Here is a 23,810-nt window from a genome sequence, read left to right as displayed (position 1 = left end):
CTGTGAATGTGGGCTGGGATTGTTTGGTGGGACAGTGTAGAGGGAGCTTTACTCTGTATCTAACCCCGTGCTGTACCTGCCCTGGGAGTGTTTGATGGGGACAGTGTAGAGGGAGCTTTACTCTATGTCTAACCCCGTGCTGTACCTGTCCTGGGAGTGTTTGATGGGGACAGTGTAGAGGGAGCTTTACTCTATATCTAACCCCGTGCTGTACCTGCCTTTGGAGTGTTTGGTCCCATTAAGAGCAGTAAGTGGGAAAGTATTGATGGTTCTGGCTGAGGACTGAAAAGATATTGGAGCCAGATTAGGCCATTCAGGCCTTCAAACTTGTTCCACCAGTCAATAAGATCATGGCTGATCCCCTACCTCATCTCCAACTTCCCACGCTATCTATCCCCATATCCCTTAATTCCCTTGGTACCAAGAATCTTTTGATCTCAGTCTTGAACATATGCATTGACTGAGCATCCACAGCTCCCTGGGGTAGAAAATTCTGTGACCCCTAGTTCTAGATTCCATCCTCCCAGCATCCGCCCTGTCAAGCCCTTGAAGAAATTTATGTTTCAATCAGATTTCCTCACAGTCTTCCAAAATCTAGGAAATATGGGCCTTGGGAGTGGGGTCTGGGTTGTACAGTTGTGGTGGATAATCTTTTGGCACTAACCCCAGCACTCACTCGTGACACTGACTGTTCAATAGCAATCTCTCTGCCTGTGGACTGCTGCTGCATGGGGGAGGTGGCTGGCTCACTGTTGTTCTGGTTTGTGTGAGTCTCATGTTGTGGGGAAACCCAAGCTGTTGCATGACTGTCCTTGAATGCCTTGTGATGAGGTAAATCTGTGTCATCATTGTCGTTCCAAGCTGTGAATGTGCCCTGTTCCGTGCTGCTGGTAATTTATTTGAGTTTTTGAGGGTGGGCTGCTGGAGAGTTTTACACGAGGCTGCCTTTGAATTGAAACTGTTAAACCTCTCGATCTCGCCCCCAGCCTGCGCTGAGTTTTCTGATTGCAACTGGGGTAGCAGCAGGAGGGGTGGTAGTAGGCTTCGGGACTCCAGAGATGGGATGTGGGAGGGGAGGGTGGGGGCAACAGTCAGAACTCCACCACTTCCATCACCCTCCCTTGCTGGAAGAAGTGGGCTTGAATAGAGAGAATACTGGTTTCTGTAGTGACGCCGTCTCCAATTGGCACCTCCTTCTTCAGGTACCCTGCTCTAAGAGGGCATGGACTTCCATTGGATTGGTCCGGGATCATGCTTGGCAAAGTACTGCAGTGGTTTATCGTTGCCTTCTGCAGTACCACTGACCAGGAAACTCTCCCAGTCTTACCACCTGCATATTGGAAGGATTTACAGGCTGATAATCAACCTGTTCGGCCATGTTATAAACACACCTTCCTTGGCCATCAAGTCCTGAAGTGGGTCTTGAACCCAGAGCTTCTGGCCCAGAGGTAGGGACACTACCCACTGCGCTACAAGACCAACTCCAGTTGACTGAACCCTCCCCCAATACCCAGTATCTGAGGTGAGCTACACTGGTGCCAGTGGAACTGAAGCCCAGCGGGGAGCCCAGCATACCCGGACCAGAGAAGGGGGAAGGAGTTGGGAGAAGGTAACAGGGAGAGTAAAGATGAATCTGTGAGAAGAAAAAGTGAACTGAAATCCATCATCAGTAAAAGATGATGGTTAAGTTTTGAGCAGCACTTTTCACCACCTCGGGGTGTCCCCAGGCACAGTACTGTTACTGTACTGTGAAGTGCAGTCACTATACAGACATTTAGCCTACTGCAGGGACAAGATAGTAATGGCTGGCTGCCCCATGGGTAAGTTGAATGATAGTCAATCCCTTGCAGCATGCTTAGTTTGGGCCATTCTTTCAAGCTGTAATGAAGAGTTAATGTGTGTCCCAGCTGAGGGTGAGGAGTGGGGAGGGGGTGGAATCCGTGCTTGGTGCAGTCAGTGGCAGTGCCAGAAACGACCTGCTGGCACATTACCAGGCCCCTTAATTCAAATTACAACAACAACTTGCATTTTGTGGAAAAGATTAAAAACATACAGTAATTATTTGTTTCTGTAAAATGCAATTTTGAATGGCTAATACAATGTTTTTCCTTTTCACTTTCCATCTCCTAGCCCTCTTTCTAATTCCACATGAATATGTTCTGTTCTTTGCTCCCCATCCAATTCTCTTTAACCTAACTTTCCTCTCCAAACCCAAACTCCTTGAACACGTTGTCATCTCCCAAATCCATTCCCATCTTTCCCGGAACTCCATGGCTGAATCCCTCCAATCCGGTTTCAGCCCCTGCCACGGTACTGAAACAGCTCTGACACCTTGTGTGACTGTGACAAAAGTAAACTTTCCCTTCTCGACCTGTCGACCTTTGACACAGTGGCCGCACCATCCTCCAAAGCCTCTCCACTGTCGTCCAGCTGGGTGGGACTGCTCTCACATGGTTCCATTCTTATCTCTCTCCATTCCCACTCCACACCATTACTATCCTTGGACCCTCTCCTACTTGTCATCTACAATGCTGCCTGGATGATGTCTGTTAGTTTTCACCTGCACACTAACGACACCCAGCTCGACCTCACCACCACCTCTCTCAACTCCTCCACCATCTCAAAATGATCAGACTGTTGCCTGAATCCAGTGCTGGATGAATGGAAATTTCCTCCAATTATGTTTGGTCTCTGTTCCCTAACTACCAACCCCCATTCCTCTCTTTGGCAACATGGTCTGAGATTAAGTCAGTCTGTTCACAACCTCAGTGTCAAATTTGATCCTGAGATGATGAACATCCACCTATATCCACACCATCATCCGGTGTCATCCCGAGTCAGCTGATCTTGTTTTTATGGGATGTGGGCATTGTTGTGGGTCTGGAGTCACATGTAGGCCAGAGGACATTTAGGTGGGTTTTTACGACAATAGTTTCATGGTCATCATCAGACTTTTAATTCCAGATTTTTTTTGATTTGAACCCAGGTCCCCAGAGCATTACCCTGGGTCTCTGGAATACTAGTCAGTGACAATACCACTATGCCACCTCCTTCTGCTGAAATCCTCATTCATGCCTTTGTTACCTCCATACTCAGCTATTCGAATGCACTATTAGCTGGTCTCCCACATTCTACCCTCCGTAAACCTGAGGTCATCTAAAACTCTGCTCTCTGTATCCTAACTCGCCCCGTTCAACCATCACCCCTGTGCTCACTGACCTACTTTGGCTTCCAAACCAGCAATGCTTTGATTTGAAAATTCTCATCCTTGTTTTCAAATCCCCCTGTGACCTCACCCCTCCCTATCTGTAATCTCCTCCAGCCCCGCAACCCTCCGAGATATTGCACTCCTCTAATTCTGACCTCTTGGGCATCCCCAATTTTGACTGCTCCATCATTGGCAGCCATGCCCACAACTGATTAGACCCTAAATTCTGGAATTCCCTCCCTCAGCCCTTCTACCTCTCCTTCTCCCCCTTAAGACACTTGGTAAAACCCACCTCTTTGACCATGCTTGATCATTTATCCTAATATGCTTTGACTCATTGTCACATTTTGTTTGATAATACTCCCTGTGGTGGGCCTCAGGGCACTTTCCTACGTTAAAGGTGCTACATAAATGCAAGTTGTTGTTGTCATCTCAGGGATTTAAAAAAATCTGTCCCGTTTTTGAAACATAAAATTGTCTGCTTACAACGGTGAAACATCATCTGCTGGGATCTGTACTCTCAAAATTCACTCCTTGGCTAAGCTCCTGTGTCATTTCCATGTCTCTAACTGAGACAGCAGCCTTCCAGCCTGATCCTAGGCCTCTGTTAGTCTGTAATTGGTTGCCTTGGTTTTTTTCAGCCACTTCCGCCATGGAAACCGCCTGAATTCCATCTGTCATCTTCCCACTTTCCCACAAAAACAGCTGGAATTGGGACTTGGACTTGAGCTTGCCCACACTCCCGGATTGCCCTGGAGTCTTCCAAAATTAAAGATCCGTCACTTTAATCAAACACAATTGGGACATTTTCTTCTGCAGCTGACATCACCACAAACATGCAGGACTGAAGCATTCCTGGGATGAAATGGGTCCCCTGATGCACACTCGCCCCAGTAAAACCATCTCATAGATAGAGTTGTTTCTGGAGCACACTGAATTGTGGGTATCACAACCGCCATTGACCAGTTAACCACTGGTGCCTTAGAATGCAAGTGGAAGGGTGGATCGAGGTGGGAAATCCATGATGAATTAACCCCTTCCCCACCTACCCCCAAATACAGTTCAATCTGAGTTGACGGCCCTAGATTGACTGTAGTTGCTCAGTGTGTGGATTCATTCCCCCACCCCCACCAACTGCCGTCCCCCCATCCCCCCACAGGCTCTGCGCTAGTAAACCATAACAGCAGCTTGTTTTAAACAGTTAAAATGCGATAAAAGACCTTATGTTTAACTAGGCCTCGTATACCATAGGAAATTGCTGTTCCTCTCGGTTTGTGGGCAGTGAAACCATCGTTACTCTCTGTCCCCGATCCAGGTAAAGGTGACCTGAGGCCACAGGTGGAGAATGCGGTCCAGGATGTGAATGACATGTACCTGCTACTGGAGGAGACGGAGAAACAAGCCGTTCGCAAGGCCCTGATCGAGGAGAGAGGCCGATTCTGCACTTTCATCGCTTTCTTGCAGCCCGTGGTGGTAAGGAGCAGCTACGGTCCCACACAGGACCAGTGAGAATGATCAAACAGACTGCTGGACAGGAAAGAGACTGACTTAGGCAGTGTAGATGGAGTGGGATGAACTGCCTGTCAGGGAATTGAAATGCAGCCCAGCCCAGAATGAAACTCTTCTCTCTCTCTGTCTCTCTGTCTTTCTCTTTCTGTCTCTCTCTCTCTGTCTCTCTCTTTCTCTCTATCTCAGTCTCTTTCTCTTTCTCTCACTGCCTCTCTCTCTCTGTCTCCCTCCTGATACTGTAAACGTGCAGACCTGAAACTAGGTTGAACTTAACACAGCTGTGAGTAAGTGAGTCCCCAGTATAAAGCCATGGTAACTTGTCACAGACCTGGCCCAGAACAGTCACCAGGTGCAGTGAACAGGGAGATTTCACATCTTAGATTGGGATTAAGGAAGATGGGGGAAAGTTTCTCCCTCTGCTCTGAGTGTAACCCAATCATAAATCAGTTTTTTAAAAGCAGGAAATATCTGACTGCTATCTGGGGCAAAGTGGAGGCTGCTTTGAATCTGGGCCACAGCTGACCTGGGAGTGCATGATCCTATCACTGGGGAAAATGAGGAATGGTTCAATTCCCTGACAGTAATATTTCCCACCGAAAGCATTCACTGGAAACTTAGCATCTGACATGGGGGTGCTGGTTAGCTCAGTTGGCTAGATGTGTGGTTCAGAATAATACCAACAGTGTGGGTTCAATAATAAAAACAAAAAACTACTGCGGATGCTGGAAATCTGTGGGTTCAATTCTCATTCTGGCTGAGGTAAACTTGGGACCTGCCTCTCCACCCTGGCCCTGAGACTGGAAACAATGACCAGCCACCACTGACAAAAAGACTGCCAAGAAAACAGCTCAGGACGAAGCAACGAGCCAAGGATCTGCCTTCAGATGGAGCAGACATGGAATGGGAATGGAATCTGACACGGGGACAGTTTTTTGTTCATTCTAACCTGTCCCTGACTCTGATCTCCCAGCTTTGTAGATTATTACCCAGTTACCTTGCATAACCATCCATTCTGACAAGCGGTAAACCACACAGAAACTGGAATTTGAAGGGGTAGTTGTGATTTTGTGTTAAAGGTGATAGTGAACTGCCTATTACAGGAAATATTCATTGGAACTGATGTCAAATGGGCTGCTGACTGTACACAGAGTTAACATTATCCCCCCAACATGTCCCTTGTTAAAGCTGCTGTCAGCAAGAATTCAAAATGAACCACTGTTCAGTATACATTAATGAAATAGTATCACCTGAGTCCCTCGATTAGATTCCAGCCTATAACTCGCTCCCGGGTATCCATTATTCTATAAATAAACCATCTGAACCCCTCGATTAGCTTCCAGCCTGTAACTCACTCCCGGGTATCCATTATTCTATATATAAACCATCTGAACCCCTCGATTAGATTCCAGCCTGTAACTCACTCCCGGGTATCCATTATTCTATATATAAACCATCTGAACCCCTCGATTAGATTCCAGTCTGTAACTCATTCCCGGGTATCCATTATTCTATATATAAACCATCTGAACCCCTCGATTAGATTCCAGCCTGTAACTCACTCCCGGGTATCCATTATTTTATATATAAACCACCTGAACCTCTCGATTAGATTCCAGCCTGTAACTCACTCCCGGGTATCCATTATTCTATATATAAACCATCTGAACCTCTCGATTAGATTCCAGCCTGTAACTCACTCCCGGGTATCCATTATTCTACATATAAACCATCTGAACCTCTCGATTAGATTCCATCTACACAATTAGATTCCGTGAACTGACTGCCAGGTTAGAGTCGAAATCGAGAACACTGCACTCTGTGTCCTAAATAGGTCAAGAGGCTATGTCAGTCTGGTCTCCCTCTGTTGCTCACAATTAGGGGCTTTGTGCTGGACAGTGTGAGTGTGTAGGTGAGTGTGTGGGTTTGTTTATGGCCATGATACACTCGAAGATTGTATTTACTCTGAAGTATTGCCCCTTGAAACAAACGCTGCCCGTTTCTATGGTAATGTACCCCTAAATGTGTCACCATCATTGGGAGGGGACTGGAGAGGGGAGGGTGTGGATATGGAATGATTTAACAAGGTCTGGGAGGTTTAACCTGCTGTACTTTTCTAGGACGGAGAGATTGCGATGCTGGGGGAGATCACACACCTCCAGGCGATTGTCGATGATCTCATTGTTCAGACCGCGGAGCCACACAAGCTTCCCCCAGCCAGTGAGCAGGTAAAGAAGGATCTCACAGCTCCCTTTCATTAATGTGTGCGCGAGCGTCTGTCCGTCTGCGCGTCCGTCTGCGCATCCGTCTGCGCATCCGTCCGTCTGTGTGTGTGCCTGTGTCTGTGTCAGAGATGAGCGTCAGTGTGAATAATGAATGTGTGGTGAGTTCCCACTCTCAGCCTGAACCAATGTGCCCACTGACTCACTCACAGCATAAAACTGCCTCACATTTGACACCAAGCAGTAGAGTTTCTGCTGAGTGACATTCATGTAATCCCCCGAGCCCAGGGTTTAATTGAAGTCTAAACCCCAGGTCAGGCCATTGCAATTGCTTTAGGCACAGACTCACTCATGTTAGCTGAAGGCCAGCACAGAGGTTGTTTTAATCCTAACTTGTCAGATTTGCTCTTGATATCAGAGTGTGCAGAATGGAAAGGGTTTGAGGGCTGTAGGAGGTGTGTGCATGTTTTGAACAATGTAGAGGGAGCTTTACTTTATATTTAACCCCATGCTATTCCTGTCCTGGGAGTATTTGATGGGGACAGTGTAGAGGGAGCTTTACTCTATATCTAACCTCATGCTGTACCTGTCCTGGGAGTGTTTAATGGGGACAGTGTAGAGGGAGCTTTACTCTGTATCTAACCCCGTGCTGTACCTGTCCTGGGAGTGTTTAATGGGGGCAGTGTAGAGGGAGCTTTACTCTATATCTAACCCCCTCCCATTTGATGATGGCCGTGGTGTTTGAAGTGGAAGCTTTTCATTCTCAGCACCACATTCTCACCATGAAGAATACGTCAGTTCCATTATTTACCTGCATCATTAGCCGGGGACAGGTAGATACACATTGGGCACAGTCTTTGTATTATTTTGCCGGATGTGGCTAGGCCAGCGTTTGTTGCCCATCCCTAATTGCCCTTGAGGAGGTGGTGGTGAAATGCCTTCTTGAACCGTTGCAGGCCATGAGGCAGGACTGCAGAGCTTTGACCTGATCCATTGGTTGTTGGATCACTTATCTCTGTCTATCACATGCTGTTTGGCATGCAAGTCGTCCTATGTTGTAGCTTCACCAGGTTGACAGCTCATGCCTGGTGCTGCTCCTCATTCATAAGTTTTGCTTATTGCCCTCATATGCCTGCCAAGCCCCTGATTTCACACAGGATTATGTGTAACCTGCAGAGCCTCAGCAACATGGCAGATGAAACGACTGTTTTAGTGAAGGTTTGGAAGCTGGTAACAGTCTGGGGCAGGAGATCTATGGGCAACATGTGAGGACAGGGACAAAGAGAGGCAGCAAGTATTGGGCAAGAATACAGCTCAAAGAATGTCACGTTTGAACTGAGTGATGCTCAGATCGGGTCACATCCTGAGTACGGTGTCCAGTTCTCATTCACATGGGGGACATGCGAGCACTGGGAGGTGGTTAGCGAAAGGTCACAGGGTCAACCCCTTGCATGTGAGGAAGGAACAAAGAAACCTGGGAGTGACTGACAGGCAACATGGAGGCTTAAAAGATAGTAAACGGTTTCAAAAGATGGATCAGGAACGTTATTTCAAAATAATTAGCCCTGGGAGAGTGACAAACTTCAAATTAATAACAAGCAAAGTTAGTGCTGATATCAGGAAACTCTCAAAAAGAGTCATTGACATGTGGGCTTCAGAGTGGAGCAAACCCTCTGGAATCATTCCATATCCGGATAAATGGTGTGATGGAGTGTCTGTATCTGGGTGGAAGATTTAAGATCAATCGACTGACTGCCTTCCTATGCATCTGTCTCCTGACGACAAGGTTATATTTAAAGGAAACATAGGTAGTTTGAGGGAGTACCCTCGGGTGAAAGGATAGTCCAAGGGAGCACCGTGGGGTGGGAGGATAGCCCGAGGAAGCACCCTTGGGTGGAAGGATAGTCCAAGGGAGCACCCTTGGGTGGAAGGATAGTCTGGAGGAGAACCCTGGGGTGAAAGTTCTCAAGCTTGTTGATAACAGTTTGCATTTAAAGAAATCCACTGCAATGTGGGGGGTTTCTGTGTAGAGCAGTTTTAAAATAAAAACCTTAAAAGAGATTTTTGTCATATCTTTTCATTCAAGCAGTTTTCAAGTAGTAGAATCAAAGGTACATTCCCTGGACACTCATTCCCTTTGAGGCTTTTTTTGTTCTTGATTCTCAGCTATAACCCAGTCCCTCGCTGTGTTTGTCATGCAGGTGATTAAGGATCTGAAGGGGTCTGACTATAGCTGGTCCTACCAGACTCCCCCATCTTCACCCAGCAGTTCTGGCTCTCGGAAATCCAGCATGTGCAGGTATTTCTCTTGATTCTTTTATGGGATGTGGGGATCGCTGGCAAGGCCAGCATTTGTTGGCATCCCTAATTGCCCTTGAACTGACCGGCTTGCTCGGCCATTTCAGAGGGCAGTTAAGAGTCAACCACATTGCTGTGGGTCTGGACTCACATGTAGGCCAGACCAGGTAAGGACGGCAGATTTCCTTCCCTAAAGGACATTAGTGAACTAGATGGGTTTTTAGGGCAATCACCAATAGTCTCGTGGTCGCCATTACTGAGACTAGCTTTCAATTCCAAATTTTATTAATTGAATTTAAATTCTACCAGCTGTCATGGTGGGCTTTGAACCCATGTCTCCAGAGCATTAGCCCTGGCCTCTGGATTACTAGTCCAGTGACATTACCACTATGCCACTGTTTCCTCCATAATAGTATGTAAATTGACAGGTCAGTGGAACGACCAACCCCTCCCCCCACCCCACCGGAGTTCGGTCATATTTCCATCTCACTGTCTCTCTCTCTCCATCGGACTTTGTCGCATCACTATGGCTTTGTGGTAAGTTTCAGAGCCTCGAATACAGGAAGGGAAGAAATCACAGCTCTTATGACAGAGCATGAATGCTTCCCATGATTGGAGAAGTGGGGGCAACACTATTGTAATTAATTCACACGTGGGGATCCATCCAAACAGGTTTTGATCTCTCTTCCGGGGGAGTTTACACGTGAACCATCCCACACAATCACGGGCAAACGCCCCAGAAAAAATGCAATGGAGGGAACCCACTCCTCAGTAAGCAGCCTGGGAATCTTTTCCTGGTCAGACTGCCTGTGTCCATGAGACTCGGGCAAGCAGCAATGCCACTGTGGGCCTTTGGAGAAGATCAGAATCTTTGCTGCTGCAAAGCTGCTGGCGCTTTCTGTGGAACTAAGAGAAAAAAGTGACACATTTTCCAAAAACAGAAATGTGAATTCTTACTCGAGGGAAGGGAGTGATAAAAATTTTAATATGATCTTGAAACCTGTGTGAAACGACTGAATATTTTGAAGCTTTTCCTGCATGCCAATACCAACTAAACCCTGGTCCACGGTCCCTGCAGTTTCCTTCAGCATCATTAGTTTAAGTTGTAATTGGACCCAACGACCACCAATCTATTAATTAAAAACCTATATACAACAAGGGCGAGGTGTCAGCTGTGGCTCAGTTCATAGCACCCTCGCCTTTGAATCAGAAGGTTGTGGGTTCATGTCCCACTCCCGGAAACCAAGAACTGTGAATGTACTCGAAAGAGTTACATGCGATCTGTTGATAACTCAAAAGAGTTACAACAAGGGCATTATTTAAGCTAATTTTTTTTACAAGTGGTCATGACAACCGGTCAATTATTTTACTGAACCACTTCCATTTGAACAAGTCACCGATTCACTGATTGGCTTGCTGAAACTATGGGGCAGAGCTGTCAATTGGGGCTTGTAGCCATGAACAAGTTATTGAAAGATGCTCAATGTGACCTGAAGGATCCTCTAGTGGACAGCCCCTTGCATGACCAAGGCCCAAAGGTTAGGCTGATGCCAAGCCTTGTCACTATACCACATGCTTCACCTCCTGTGAGCTCTTGTTAGCCACTGCATGTTGATTGTAAGCGGTTTACTGGCGTTGATGTACGCATTTTCATTTAGAGAGCATGTTCATTAGTGATAAATAGAATCAAGCAGCACAGAAGAAGACCATTCTGCCCATCATACCTGTGTTGGTGCCTTGCTAGAACTATCCAATTAATCCCAGTTCCCTGCATTAATCCTGTAATTTTTTTTCCCTTCAAGTATTTATCCAATTCACTTCTGGGAGTTATTGTTGAATCTGTTTCCCCCACCCTTTCAGGCAGTGTTCCAGATCACAACAAATCTGCGTTTAAAAAAAATTCATTCTCCTCACCTAAGTTTTTTTGCCAATTACCTTAAATCCGTGTCCTTTGGTTACCGACCCTCCTGCCATTGGAAACAGTTTTTCCTTATTTACACTATCAAAACTCCTCATGGTTTTAAACCATCTATCAAATCTCTTCTTAACCTTGTCTGCTCAAAGGAACAGCCCCAGCTTCTCCAGTCTCCCCCCATCACTGAGGCCCCTCTGTCCCAGTACCATTCTAGTAAATCTTGTCTGCATGTGTTCTCTAACCTTGACATCCTACCTAAACTCCCATGCCTAGAGTTAAACGTAAAGCTCCAGTTGAGGTCTAATTGGTGATTAATAAAGGTTTATCATAACATCCTTGGTTTTGTGTTCTATTAATAAAGTCCAGGACATCTTCCCACTGTCCCTGAGAGATTGCATTGGTAACTTAACCATACCCAGGCCTTGCTGATATTTTTGTGGGCCAGGTTAGCTCTGTCTTTCCCTTCTTTCCCGCAAGGGAGTGGCCTGAGCTCAGATTGGGGGAAATGGCCATTGGCGATTGATGCCCATGCCGCTACGCCCTGCAGTACCATCCATTTGAAACATGTTGCTGACCAATCCTATGTGGCAAGCTAAGGGAAAGGGAGGAGATGAGAAAAAAGGAAATGTGCCAAGTGAGAACCCACGATCATCATCCCAGCACCAATGCTAACATCCTTGCCCATGCTTGTTTTGTAGCTTCCTGCTTTGTCTGTAAATTTTCTTTATGTGAGTCTGATCCTGTCTTAAATTGTCTCCCTCGCCTTCCCTCCCTCACACCCTTCCACCCACCACACCCCTCCCCCCCAGCAGTGTAAACAGTACAAACAGTAGCACTTCTCGCTCCAGCGGTTCCCAAACTCACTCACCAAGTTCAAACTATCGCTATCGCAGCTTGGCCCATCCTGCCAGCTCCAGCAACCGCCTCTCCAGTGTCTCCTCGCACGACTCCGGCTTCATATCCCAGGACGCCATGTACTCCAAACCACCATCGCCTATGCCATCGGACATTACCAGCCAGGTAAGTGCACCTCAATTTCTTACCTCTACGTTTCCACAGGTGACATGTTCATCCAGGTGCCTGGAGTCTCAACTAAACCAACGTTATTGTGCTGTGTGAAGTTTATAGTTAGAAGTGGACATGTCGATTAAACAAACAAGGTTACATTTATATAGCGCCTCAGTATACCCCAAATCACTTTACAGCCAATTAAGTAATTTTGAAGTGTAGTCACTATTGTAATGTGGGGAAACGCGGCAGTTAATTTGTGCACAGCAAGCTCCCACAAACTGCTATGAAATAATGATAAGATAGAGTTTTTTTTGTGATGCAATTTGAGGGAATAATATTGGCCAGAACACCTGGGAGAACTCCCCTGCTCTCCGAAAATTGCTATGGGATCTTTTATGCGCACCTGAAAGGGTAGACGTGGCCTCACTTTAATATCTTAACCAATAAGCAGAGCCTCAGACAGTGCAGTACTCCCTCCGTGCTGCATACAAGTGCCAGCCTAGATTATGTACCCAATTTTTGGAGTGGGACTGAAACCCACAACCTTCTGTGTGAGCGAGTACTATCCACAGAGCCAATGTGACACAAGGTCAGAGGAAGCATTGGTTAACATTTAGATCCAGATGATTCATCAAAATAGGTCTTCATCACACGTACACGCAATTTGCACTCCACACAACAAGCTCAAATCTGTGAAGTACATGCATATTTCTTGGAGGTAAGATCACATCATTATTCCCATTTTTGAAACTTATCAATAATTGATTTGAAGAGAATGTTCACAATATAAATGTTTTAGACCTACAGTATGACTTGCATTTACAAAGCAACTTAAACATTGGTAAACATCCCAAGGAATTTCACAAAAGCATTATCAGACATGCTAAACCAAAGCACAAAAATCTAGGCTCTCACTCCATTGCCAGTACTGCTTTCGCATGAGATGTTCAACCGAGGCCCTGTCTGCCCTTGCAGGTGACATAGAAGATCCCCTGGCACTATTTCAAAGAAGAGCAGGGGAGCTCTCCATGGTGTACGGGCCAATATTTACCCCTCAATCAACATCACAAAAAAAGATCACATTCCTGATTGTGCCGCTTGTTGTGTGAAAATTGGCTGCCGTGTATTTTGCTTTTATCTTAAGTGTATTTTTTTTATTCTTTCATATGATGTTGGCATCGCTAGCTAGCCAAGCATTTTTATTGCCTATCCCTAGTTGCCCTTGAGAAGGTGGTGGTGAGCTTCCTTCTTGAACCACTGCAGCCCATGTGGTGTAGGTACACCCATAGTGCTGTGAGGGAGGGAGTTCCAGGATTTTGACCCAGCGACAGTGAAGGAGCGGCGATATATTTCCAAATCAGGATGGTGAGTGGCTTGGAGGGGAATTTCCAGGCGGTGGTGTTCCCATATGTATCCATACATTACAACAGTGACTGCACTTCAAAAGTAATTCACTGGCTGTAAAGCACTTTTGGACATCCTGAGGTCATGAAAGGTGCTATAATAAATGCAAGCCTTGCTGTTTTCAGAATGTTCACAGTTCAAAGTGTCCAAACCTGGAGCACACAGCAGTTGACTGAGAGAATGTTCATAATGCTAACGTTATAAACTCACTGGGCTTTCACAGCAAGCTCTTCCATACTTGTGTTTTGTCCTGATCTTGTTGCACTGCACGATGGACATGAAGCATTAACAAAACTTGTGCAAAATCAATGACTAGGCTTTTCCCGGGATGCTTCCATAAGGAAGGTTCTTACAGGCCAACAGTGCCAAAAGCATCATTAATTATGTATATTGCTTGGATTGCTTATTGAAATAGTTCCTCAAGACCATTCTAAATTCACACTAAAATATAACAAGGGGTCTACGTAAGGCCGTGGATTCATTCTGTTCAGGCCGTTGCTTTGTTCAATCAAATGCTATGCCGTGTTGTAAAACAGAAAATACTTCATACAGAACATGAAGACATCTTTATGGCTTCAGGAAAGTTCTGAATCTTTGAGTTTCTGCCAACATGTAAGTTGACTGAAGTTTGTAACATGCTGTTGTTTGCAATACATACAAGTAGGTTGCTCCTTACTGATCCATGGTGAGGCAGAGTCTTGACACAGTGTTGTACAGAATGAACCACTTTGACCCAATTTTACTGACCTACAGCTAACATTGAACCGGACAGTTTCTGCCACGGATTTGATCTTAACGTTACCATGGTGCCATTCCATGATTCAGCAGGAATGGGAATAACAAATTGGCCAACCTGGATAATGGTTGAGGCCCCAATCAGATCAGCCATGACCTTGTTGAATGGCAGAGCAGGCTCGAGGGGCTGAATGGCCTACTCTTGCTCCTAATTAGAATGTTTGTATGGATGTTCAAATGGTAACGCTCCATCCTCCTCTCTGCTGCCTGGCTCCCACACTCCATTTTGTTCTGTAGAGGGCAGTGAGGTGCGTAGAAGGAGACAACCGTTAGCTTTAGAATTAAGCACAGCACCACTTTAAAGGCCCTCCCTCTCCCCTCCCCCCTCCCTCTCCCCTCCCTCTCCCCTCCCCCCTCCCTCCCCCCCCCACCCCCTCCCTCCCCCCTCCCCCCTCCCCCCTCTCTCCCCCCCACCCCCTCCCTCCCCCTCCCCCTCCCTCCCCCCATCCCCCCACCTCCCTCCCCCCATCCCCCCACCTCCCTCCCCCCATCCCCCCACCTCCCTCCCCCCATCCCCCCACCTCCCTCCCCCCATCCCCCCACCTCCCTCCCCCCATCCCCCCACCTCCCTCCCCCCATCCTCCTCCCCCTCCCCCCTCCCCCCTCCCCCCTCCCCCCCTTCCCCCTCCCCCCTTCCCCCCTTCCCCCTCCCCCCTTCCTCCTCCCCCTCCCCCCTCCCCCCTTCCCCCTCCCCCCTTCCCCCCTTCCCCCTCCCCCCTTCCCCCCCTTCCCCCCCTTCCCCCCCTTCCCCCTCCCCCCTTCCCCCCTTCCCCCTCCCCCCCACCCTTCCCCCCCCCCTCTCCCACACCTCCCTCCTTCCCCCCCCTCCCCTCTTGTACTTGGATTGGATGTCACAACTAATGCTTTGATGCTACATGTGATTGGTCATTTATGGTATCAGTCACTCCCACTGATGTATAACAAGAGTGGTCTGGGAGATCAGTGTATCCAGTCACTACTCCACTCACAACTGAAGAGTTACCCTGCCTTCAGATAGTGGATTTGTAGGACCCACTTCAGCACAGTTTTAGGAAAACTAAGAGTTGAGTTGGAGTTAAAATTAGTGCCATGGTTTATTTGCCCGTCTCACCTGTCTAAACTGGCAAAGTTTACCGAACTGTTACCAGCAGCTTGGAAGTAAACTCATGCCCATGTGGTTGGCAATCTATCAGTAGCCCATGCTGACCCCTGTCCCATTCAACTTAGCAGCCTTCAGCTCCAGAACTGTACAAACTAGCTGGTCCAGACTCTGTTCTTTGTAGAACATCCCTGCATGTTTGACAATCTAACCAAATGTGCTCTCTTCCCCTTTTATTGTTTCCCTATATCATGCCCTTTGACCCTGGATGCATGGCAGAAGTCGTCGAGCTCAGCTTCCTCTGAGGCATCGGAGACGTGTCAGTCGGTTAGCGAGTGTAGCTCACCCACTTCGGTTAGTTCTAGCTCCACAGCAGGAGCATGGTCAGGCGGTGAAAAGGTGAATCATCCATACACATCGCCAATTCTCTGACATTGGGGCCTGCAAAGCCAGCACGTAAAATCAGACAATGTCACCGGGATAAAACGGGTTAATCCACATCCCAATGTTCATTCATTTCAGTGTGTTTGGGGACAATTTGGGGGTTCCTTTTGGATACTGTAAGCCTTGGAAGCGTTTGCTTTTTAAGAATAGAAGGTGATTCGGTACGCAGATGAATTTTACTTCTGCCAGCATCTTGTTCATTTTATGCTAAACCATATGGGACTCAATTACTGTGAGCACCACACTCACTCGCTAATTATTAAACTTCAATTATAACTGTTCCACCTCAGGATAGCCACCAGTTCAGAACTGATAATTATGGGAGGTTGTCAGGATTGTGTTTATAAGATATATGTACAGTTACAGTGTCTCAAATCCAGCTGCCCAAACACTGGCGATGTCTGAAACCTGGACATTTTCTAAGCTGCCACTCCGTAATATTTTGCTATTAGTAGATGAGTAAAATAACCCACCAGCTTGTTTGTCTGGCTGCTGCATTGACGCTTTGCACACCTGTCTTTTCCCACACTTTGAGTGGTCTGAACAATCCTTGACCCCACCTGACCTGGCCCAAACCACCTGACCGGAAAACCAGCACAGACTGGATGCCAGGTTTGCTGGTTTTGCGACACTGTACTTAGACCAAAAATTAAGAGTTCGAAAGAATAACTAAATTGTTATTCCATAGGCAATCTCATTCTAGGAGGCTGCATGTCAGTTGGCATGGAAACTAAATCCACTGTCCTGGGAACTGGGACTGAATCAGATTGTTCGAATAGAGCAAACTTTACCCTGTATCTCAGTCAGTCTAACCTAGGAGTCCTTGGTAGTGGCACTGGGAGCATAGAAACAGGAGAAGACCATTCAGCCCCTCAAAACTGTTCCGTCATTGATCATGGCTCATTTGTTCCTCAATTTTTCCGCTGTTTCATATCCCTTGACATCGATTGTCTCAGAAGATCCAATTTGTTCCCCCAATATCCATGGCCATTCAGAGGAGCAAGTTCCAGATTTCCACTACCCTTTATGGGAAGGATTACTTGTGATTTACTCCTGAATGACCTAGCTCTTGAATTTAAGATTATGCTCCCTTGTTCTTAGCTCCTCTGCCAAAGAAAATAGCTTCTTCTTATCTACCCTACCAAATCGCTTTCTCTTTAAAAATACCTTAATTAAATCGCCTCTCCAACATCCAGACTTGAGGGGACATAAGTCAGGTTCATGCTACCCAGGCTCTTCTAATTTAACCCAGGGATGGGCAATAAATGTTGGCCCAGCCAGTGAAGCCCACATCCCGTGAATGAATTTTTTAAAAACCACTGTAGCAATCTCTAATTCTGCCTCACCCAGGCCAGTATATATCCTTCCTAAGGTGAAAATGCAAAGTGTTCCACTCCCCAGAACTGACACCCCTCACAAAGTACCTAAAACAAACTCGAGCTCAATCACTTTGGAGGAAACCAAGTGATTAGCAAAACTAGAATACCCTATAGTGTTAAGATATTACTAAAGAGAAACCTTATAGGAAAATCCAGTTAGACAACTGCAGTTTTGTTGCTGATTATTCAATTGGTTATGCAAATATTGACTCCAAATATTTCCATGCCCATTGGAGGGTTATGGTGATGTGAGGGATTGGGCCTTTGTGAATACTTTGAAAGCTTACAGTATTTAACCATAAATTTTGCCTGAATATTTCCATGTGGATATAACTATAAAGATTTGCAGTGCTGAATAGAGGTTTGGCTGGTGGGTTGCTGGGGAGCTGATGAACTTTTGGTTTCTCTGGTTTTGGAGGCCCAGTGCTTGTACCCACATTTCAAGGGAATGTTCCAAAAAAACACAACTTGTCATCAGTGCAACAACCCTCTCTTATCCTGTTAATATGGAACTGACTGGGAACGTCTGTCTCTATAGTGTTGGTTTGAATAGTAGCTGTGGTGATTGAAGATTGCAGCCACTATGAAGGCATCGTGCTGCACATTTGCTTTAGATTTTAATACTTTGGGAAGGCAAAGTCATAGAAACTCCTGCCATTTAATACTGAGAAATCCCTTCCTAGTTTGGCAGAATCACCCTCTGTATGGGCTGAGTTGCTGATGACCTGATGTCATGATTGAAGCAAAGATCACAGTGTAGATTTTCAACATACCACCCTTGTATATTGCTGGTGTTGCAAATTGCTTCAATGGATTCTGTAATGGTGGCCAATTGCAACCATCTGGTTACAAGCACCCCTCTTCACCTTGTTACCAAGCCAATTTTCTCTTAAGTGTCGACCCGCATCTCTACCCAAGTCTGATGTGGGAGTGGCCCAGGTTAACTAAGCCCTTATGGAACTGGGTCACTACAATGATGTGGTGATACTCCCTCACGACCCCAGTAGCCCGGTTTCGATCGGGAACCTGTGTGTGGGAATTTTCTGTGAGTAAGCTGCCATCCAGAGACACAAGAGGTTGGCATACCTGTGGCTTGAATGACCAATAACCATCTTCTACCACCTCTCCATAACAAATCCAATCTTTGGGTTTTTATAGTTGAATAGCCCAGTACAAATTTGAATGGTCAGGCGCTTATCCTGTGAAGGCCATCAGATGGCCTAACATGTCACTTAAGTTGTGGTTTTGCTGGTATTTCCTTTGAAAACCTTCCCGTGGCTGTCCACTTGTTGCCTGTGCTGATATCATGTTCTTCCATCTGCAGTTCATGCCTGGGTTTGTGTATTACCACCTTCCTAGTGAGTGCTCTTCACCTGCGTTCTCTGGCTCTGCTCCCATCACCCCTGACACAAGGGCCGGCAGTAGGCCCAATCCTGCTGTTTTCCCTGATCCCCCTCCCTTTAATCACTCCCTTGGACCTGGCACTGCCCTCTCATCAACGGTTCCTAGCTGGAAGGTTTGTTTCATCACCATTTCATTTTGCTTTGTTTAATTTTGGCTTCTCTCTCATCACACTCCTTTCATTAATTCAATGTTCCTTCCCAATCATTTGCATGAGTAACCTCACAGTTGATTGTGCCATTAACACCCCTCTTTTGGCAGCTTGCTTTAGCGCAGTGTGCATTATGCATGGCAACTTGGGATTGCCTAAAGCTGAAAGCTGGGGCGAAGCAGAATAAAGTGAGGAGATTGGCCACTTCCAGCGAGTCCATGGTGGTGATGGCTGAAAGTGTGGGGTGAGGGGTGGGGGGGACGGTCGTTGGGGAGGAGACAGAGGAAGGAAAGAGGTAGGGGAACAAAAAAATCGCAGCTTAAAAAAAAGCAGGGGGGAAAAAGCCAAGAGAGCTAGAGAGAGAGAAAAACTGTGCAGTGCAGAGGAAATGAAGCCACAAAATGGAAGATGCCCCAGCGTGCAGAAAAAAAGAATGAGGTGATTCTGGAAGCAAAGACTTAGACAAATGGGATGAAATTCTCTGGGGGTGCAAGTGAACTTTGGTGGGGGCACAAAACTGATGGTCAGAGATTTGCCGTTTCTTATTCACATGGCTTAAGCCATTGACTTCACTCTCTCTGTCTCAAGCTTTAACAGGTTCATGTGAAATGAGTCCACTTCTTGTTGCGAATGATTTCAACAGAACAAAACCGCCCTTAAAAGATTGCCGATGTGAAAAGAAAAACCCAAACAACAGTAACTAGTGCTTGATAGCACCTCTCACACAACCCAATGTCCCAAGGGCTTTTGTCCAAGGGGCTCAGAGGAAGCTGAGTCGGGGACTGGGAGTAGAGGTCTGGGAAGTGAGGCAAGGCCCAGTCAGTGAGGTCAGTTTGGAAACTCTACCGCTGAGCGTGTAGTGGGAGGGAAGGGGTTCTGCTAGGACCAGAGCTCGAAGCTGTCTGCTGGGAGGGTAAAGGGGGAGATAGTGGGGGAAGGGGTGGGGAGGGGGAAGTGGGGTGGGGTGAGGGGGTGTAACATGAGGACAGGGATGTTGAAGTCAAATCACTGGGGGACAGGAAGATAAGTGAAGGGTGATGGGTGAGTGGAACTTAGTGCAGGGGAGGGACACAGGAGGCAGGAGAGAGCCTAGGTGGCAGAGTACTGGATATCAGATGAAGAATTCATGGGGTCCACTCTCTGCTGTGACACCTTTATGCGATCCCAGAATGCCATCCTCCTTTAACTCATAAATAGCTGCCTCACCGTGATATCTCAACGAAATTAAATCTTTCACTCCTTTCCTTGTTGCAAACAATTACTCTCTGCACCCCGCCCCACACCCCCCCCCTCGCCACCTCAACATTTCTATTCACTGGGTACTTCCCTCGACTTTCCAGGACTGGTCAAAGCCTGGTCCTTACGACCAGCCAGTGGTGAACACTTTGCAGAGGCGCAAGGAGGCAACGGAACGTTATCGGGAGGCAGAGGCGGTCTCAGCCACCATGGTCTATCCGGGGATTAGTGTGGAGGAGATACAGAGGCCCCGCATGACAGCAGCATCACTTGCTGCTAAGGTACAGTATGTGAGTGCACCATCTTTACAGATCCCCCTATTCCCCCACCTTTGCGCCCGGTTACTTTGCGGGTTAAGGTGTCAGGATCTTGCTTTCAAGACGTGCCGGTACCTTAACCCTCAATGTGGAATGGGATGGGCCTGTACCATGATCACAGTTATCCAAATGTCAATAACGCATCTGCCGTACATAATTCAGCCCAGGAGGAAAAACATAAGAGCAGGGGCACGCCATTCAGCCCCTCGAGCCTGTTCTGACATTCAGTTAAAACTGTACACGATGTGTCCCTTCACTGGTAGGTACAGAGAATTAAACAGCCTTTATTGTAACCTCCAGCCCTGCTAGTCCTTGTACCTTGTCTCTATTCAGGCCCCTGGAGAGCCCTGGGGGCTTTCTGCACAACTACCTACTTATTACACTGTCTCCATTGGCTACATACCAGGCAGTCCATCATCCAACCCGGGAACTCTGGTGACATTGCCGACAGACTGGTATTTAAGGGAAAGGTGAAGAAAGGCGCACCCCATTGGCTTTAACCATGGATAATGAAAACACAAAAATGCTGCAAATGCACAGCCGGGCAGGCCATAGATTGTTGGACCTTCCCAACCATAGAGAGGACAATCGAGTTCAGCTCTGACAGCCTGCTCCTCTCTCAGTTCTAATCCAATAAATGGAGGTACATTGGGCAAATGCCAACCTTTTATAGGGGAGCAGAAAGGGCCAATACAGGCCACTGAGACGTGGAGCGAAATCAAGTAATCCAGCCACACTCAGCAGTAGCTATCTCTTAAAGGCTATCGAGAAACCTAGTGCTCCCCTTAAGAAGGGGGAGACATTCTGTTTGTTTCCAGTAAGCATGTCTCATTCCTTTCACAGCATGGGGATGAAATCTCCACAGCAGCCAGTGATCTCGCTATGGTGTTGACCCGTGGTCTGAGCCTGGAACACCAGAAGAGTAGCCGCGACTCTCTGCAGTACTCCAGCGGTTACAGCACCCAAACCACCACCCCATCCTGCTCCGAAGACACCATTCCCTCCCAAGGTACTTCCGTCAGGAGATCTCTCTGTGCCCCCTTTCCAGGTGTTTACCTTCTGCAAATGTATCACACTAAGCATCAACCGAAGACCAGAAATACGGAGAATCAGGGTTGCTCACTTTCCATGACACATGTCTCTGACATGTGCACTGTCTTAGTTCTGCACTGCGAGTTACTGCTTTGTGTCTGTAACCTGCTGAAGGGAGATAAACTTGAACTTTATGATCCAATGCATTGTGACTTTACTTGTCTTGATACGTTGCTAGTACGTTCTGGGTAAACTGTGCTTTCTAATGCTTTGTGGCTCTAATGAGCACACTAACCCTAGATAGCTTATTGGTGAATTGTGTGTTTAGTGATCCGAGCTCAATGTTGATGTAGTTAGCATGCCAATGCATTGATGCCTTGGTGAGCTCTCTAATGTGTTGCAGCTTTAGTGCACTCCTTAAGTCCCATACATCACTGCTTCAGTAGCACACTAATGCATTGTCGCTTCAGCAAGCACACTAATGCATTGTCGCTTCGGTGAGCACGCTAATGTATCATCGCTTCGGTGAGCATGCTAATGCATCATCGCTTTGGCGAGCACACTAATGCATCATCGCTTCGGTGGACACATGAATGCCTTATTGTTTTGGTGAGCACACTAATGTGTTATTGTTTTGGTGAGCACACTAATGCATTATTGCTTTGGTGAGCACACTAATGCATTATTGCTTTGGTGAGCACACTAATGCGTTATTGCTTTGGTGAGCACGAAAATATGTTGGCTCAGGTTTTCCGAGGAGCGGCAATCATCGCCGGGTTGCAACTCCACTCGAACATGTCCCCCGCTCGATGCTGCTCCATATCTCTTCAGGCACCTTCCGAGCCTGGCTTTTCCAGAAATGTGGAGCACATTGTCCCTCGGAGAACTCCATCGCAGCAGAGTAGAGTCGGGATGGGGGGGAGACAGGAAACACCCCCTTTATATGGCACTACCTCATTGGCCACCTCTTACATGTTTCAATAAGGTCACCTCTTATTCTTCTAATCTCCAATGAACATAGGCCCATGCTGTTCAATCTTTCCTCACAAGACAACTCCTTCATCCCAGGAATCAGCCTAGTGAACCTTCTCTGAATTGCTTCCAATGCAAGTATATCTCTCCTTAAGTAAGGAGACCAAAACTGCACACAGTACTCTAGGTGCAGTCCCACCAATGTCCTGTACAGTTGTAGCGAGTTTTCCCCACTTTTATATTCCATTCCCCTTACAATAAGGGCCAATGTTCCATTTGCCTTCCTAATAACCTGCTGTACCTGCATGCTAACTTTTTTGTAATTCATGTACAAGGACACCCAGATCCCTCTGTACTGCAGCATTCTGTAGTCTCTCTCCATTTAAATGATATTCTGTCAAAGTGAACAACCTTACATTTTCCCACATCGTGCTCCATCTCCCAAATTTTTGCCCATTCACTTAACCTATCCATATCCCTGCGCAGATTCTTTATATCCTCCTCACAACTTGCTTTCCCCACCTATCTTTGTACCATCAGCAAATTTGGCTACAACACTGTTGGCCCCTTCATCCAAGTCATTAATATAGATTGTAAATAGTTACTGATCCCTGTGACACTCCACTAGTTACAATTTGCCAACCTGAAAATGACCCACTTATCCTGATTCTCTGCTTCCTCTAGGTTAGCCAATCCTCTATCCATGCTAATATATCAGCCCCAAAACCATGAGCTCTTATCCTGTGCAGGAACTTGTTATGTAGCACCCTATTGAATGCCTTTGGGAAATCCAAATACACATCTCTTTATCCACCCTGCTTGTTACATCCTCAAAAAACGCTAATAAATTTGTCAAACAGAATTTCCCTTTCATAAAACCCTGTTGACTCTGCCTGATTGCATTATGATTTTCTGAATGTTCTGCTACTACCTCCATAAATATGGATTTTAGCATTTTCTCAATGACGGATGTTACACTAACTGACCTTTAGTTTCCTGCTTTTTGTCTCCCTCCTTTCTTGAAAGTGGTGTTACATTTGTTAGGATCTTTCTGGATTCTAGGGAATTTTGGAAGATTGCATCCAATGCATTCATTACCCCTCCAGCCACTTCCTTTAAGACCTAGGATACAGGCCATCAGGCCCAGGAGACTTTTCAGCCTTTAGTCCCATTAGTTTTCTTACTGCTTTTTCTCTCAGGGGTCACTTCCATCGATCGTGGTTGTTTTATGTTACTCTTGGGATGCTTTTTGTGTCTTCTACGCAAAGGCAGACGCAAAATCTCTGCCATTCCTTGTTTCCCATTATTAATTCCCTAGTCTTATCGTCTACTGGACTAATGCTCACTGTAGCTACTCTTTTCCTGTCTATAAACATGTAGAAACTCTTACTGTCTGTTTTTGTATTTCTTGCTAGTTTTCTCTCAAACTCCGATTTCTCCC

The 23,810-nt window shown here is 46.6% G+C and overlaps 1 protein-coding gene across 21 annotated transcripts in view; it reads left to right on the top strand.

The window, feature by feature from the left end:
• The window catches only part of LOC144681869 (protein MTSS 2-like), a 180,454-nt gene that overhangs the window by 137,769 nt on the left and 18,875 nt on the right, over positions 1–23,810 (top strand). Inside the window, exons 7-14 of one of the 21 annotated variants that reach the window (XM_078543970.1) lie at positions 4,524–4,681; positions 6,835–6,942; positions 9,138–9,235; positions 12,043–12,169; positions 15,717–15,836; positions 18,585–18,776; positions 20,153–20,338; positions 21,209–21,374. In XM_078543970.1, the coding sequence (XP_078400096.1) occupies positions 4,524–4,681; positions 6,835–6,942; positions 9,138–9,235; positions 12,043–12,169; positions 15,717–15,836; positions 18,585–18,776; positions 20,153–20,338; positions 21,209–21,374 (1,155 nt within the window). Of the gene's footprint in view, positions 1–4,523; positions 4,682–6,834; positions 6,943–9,137; positions 9,236–11,958; positions 12,170–15,716; positions 15,837–18,584; positions 18,777–20,152; positions 20,339–21,208; positions 21,414–23,810 lie in introns of all 21 variants that reach the window. The other 20 variants (XM_078543957.1, XM_078543952.1, XM_078543951.1 and 17 more) reach the window with 20 other exon arrangements.

Source organism: Cetorhinus maximus, chromosome 6, assembly GCF_964194155.1.
Source record: "Cetorhinus maximus chromosome 6, sCetMax3.hap1.1, whole genome shotgun sequence".
Taxonomy (NCBI): Eukaryota; Metazoa; Chordata; class Chondrichthyes; order Lamniformes; family Cetorhinidae; genus Cetorhinus; species Cetorhinus maximus.
Note: the sequence above shows the minus strand (reverse complement) of the source record. Positions and strands in the feature narration are given on the sequence as shown.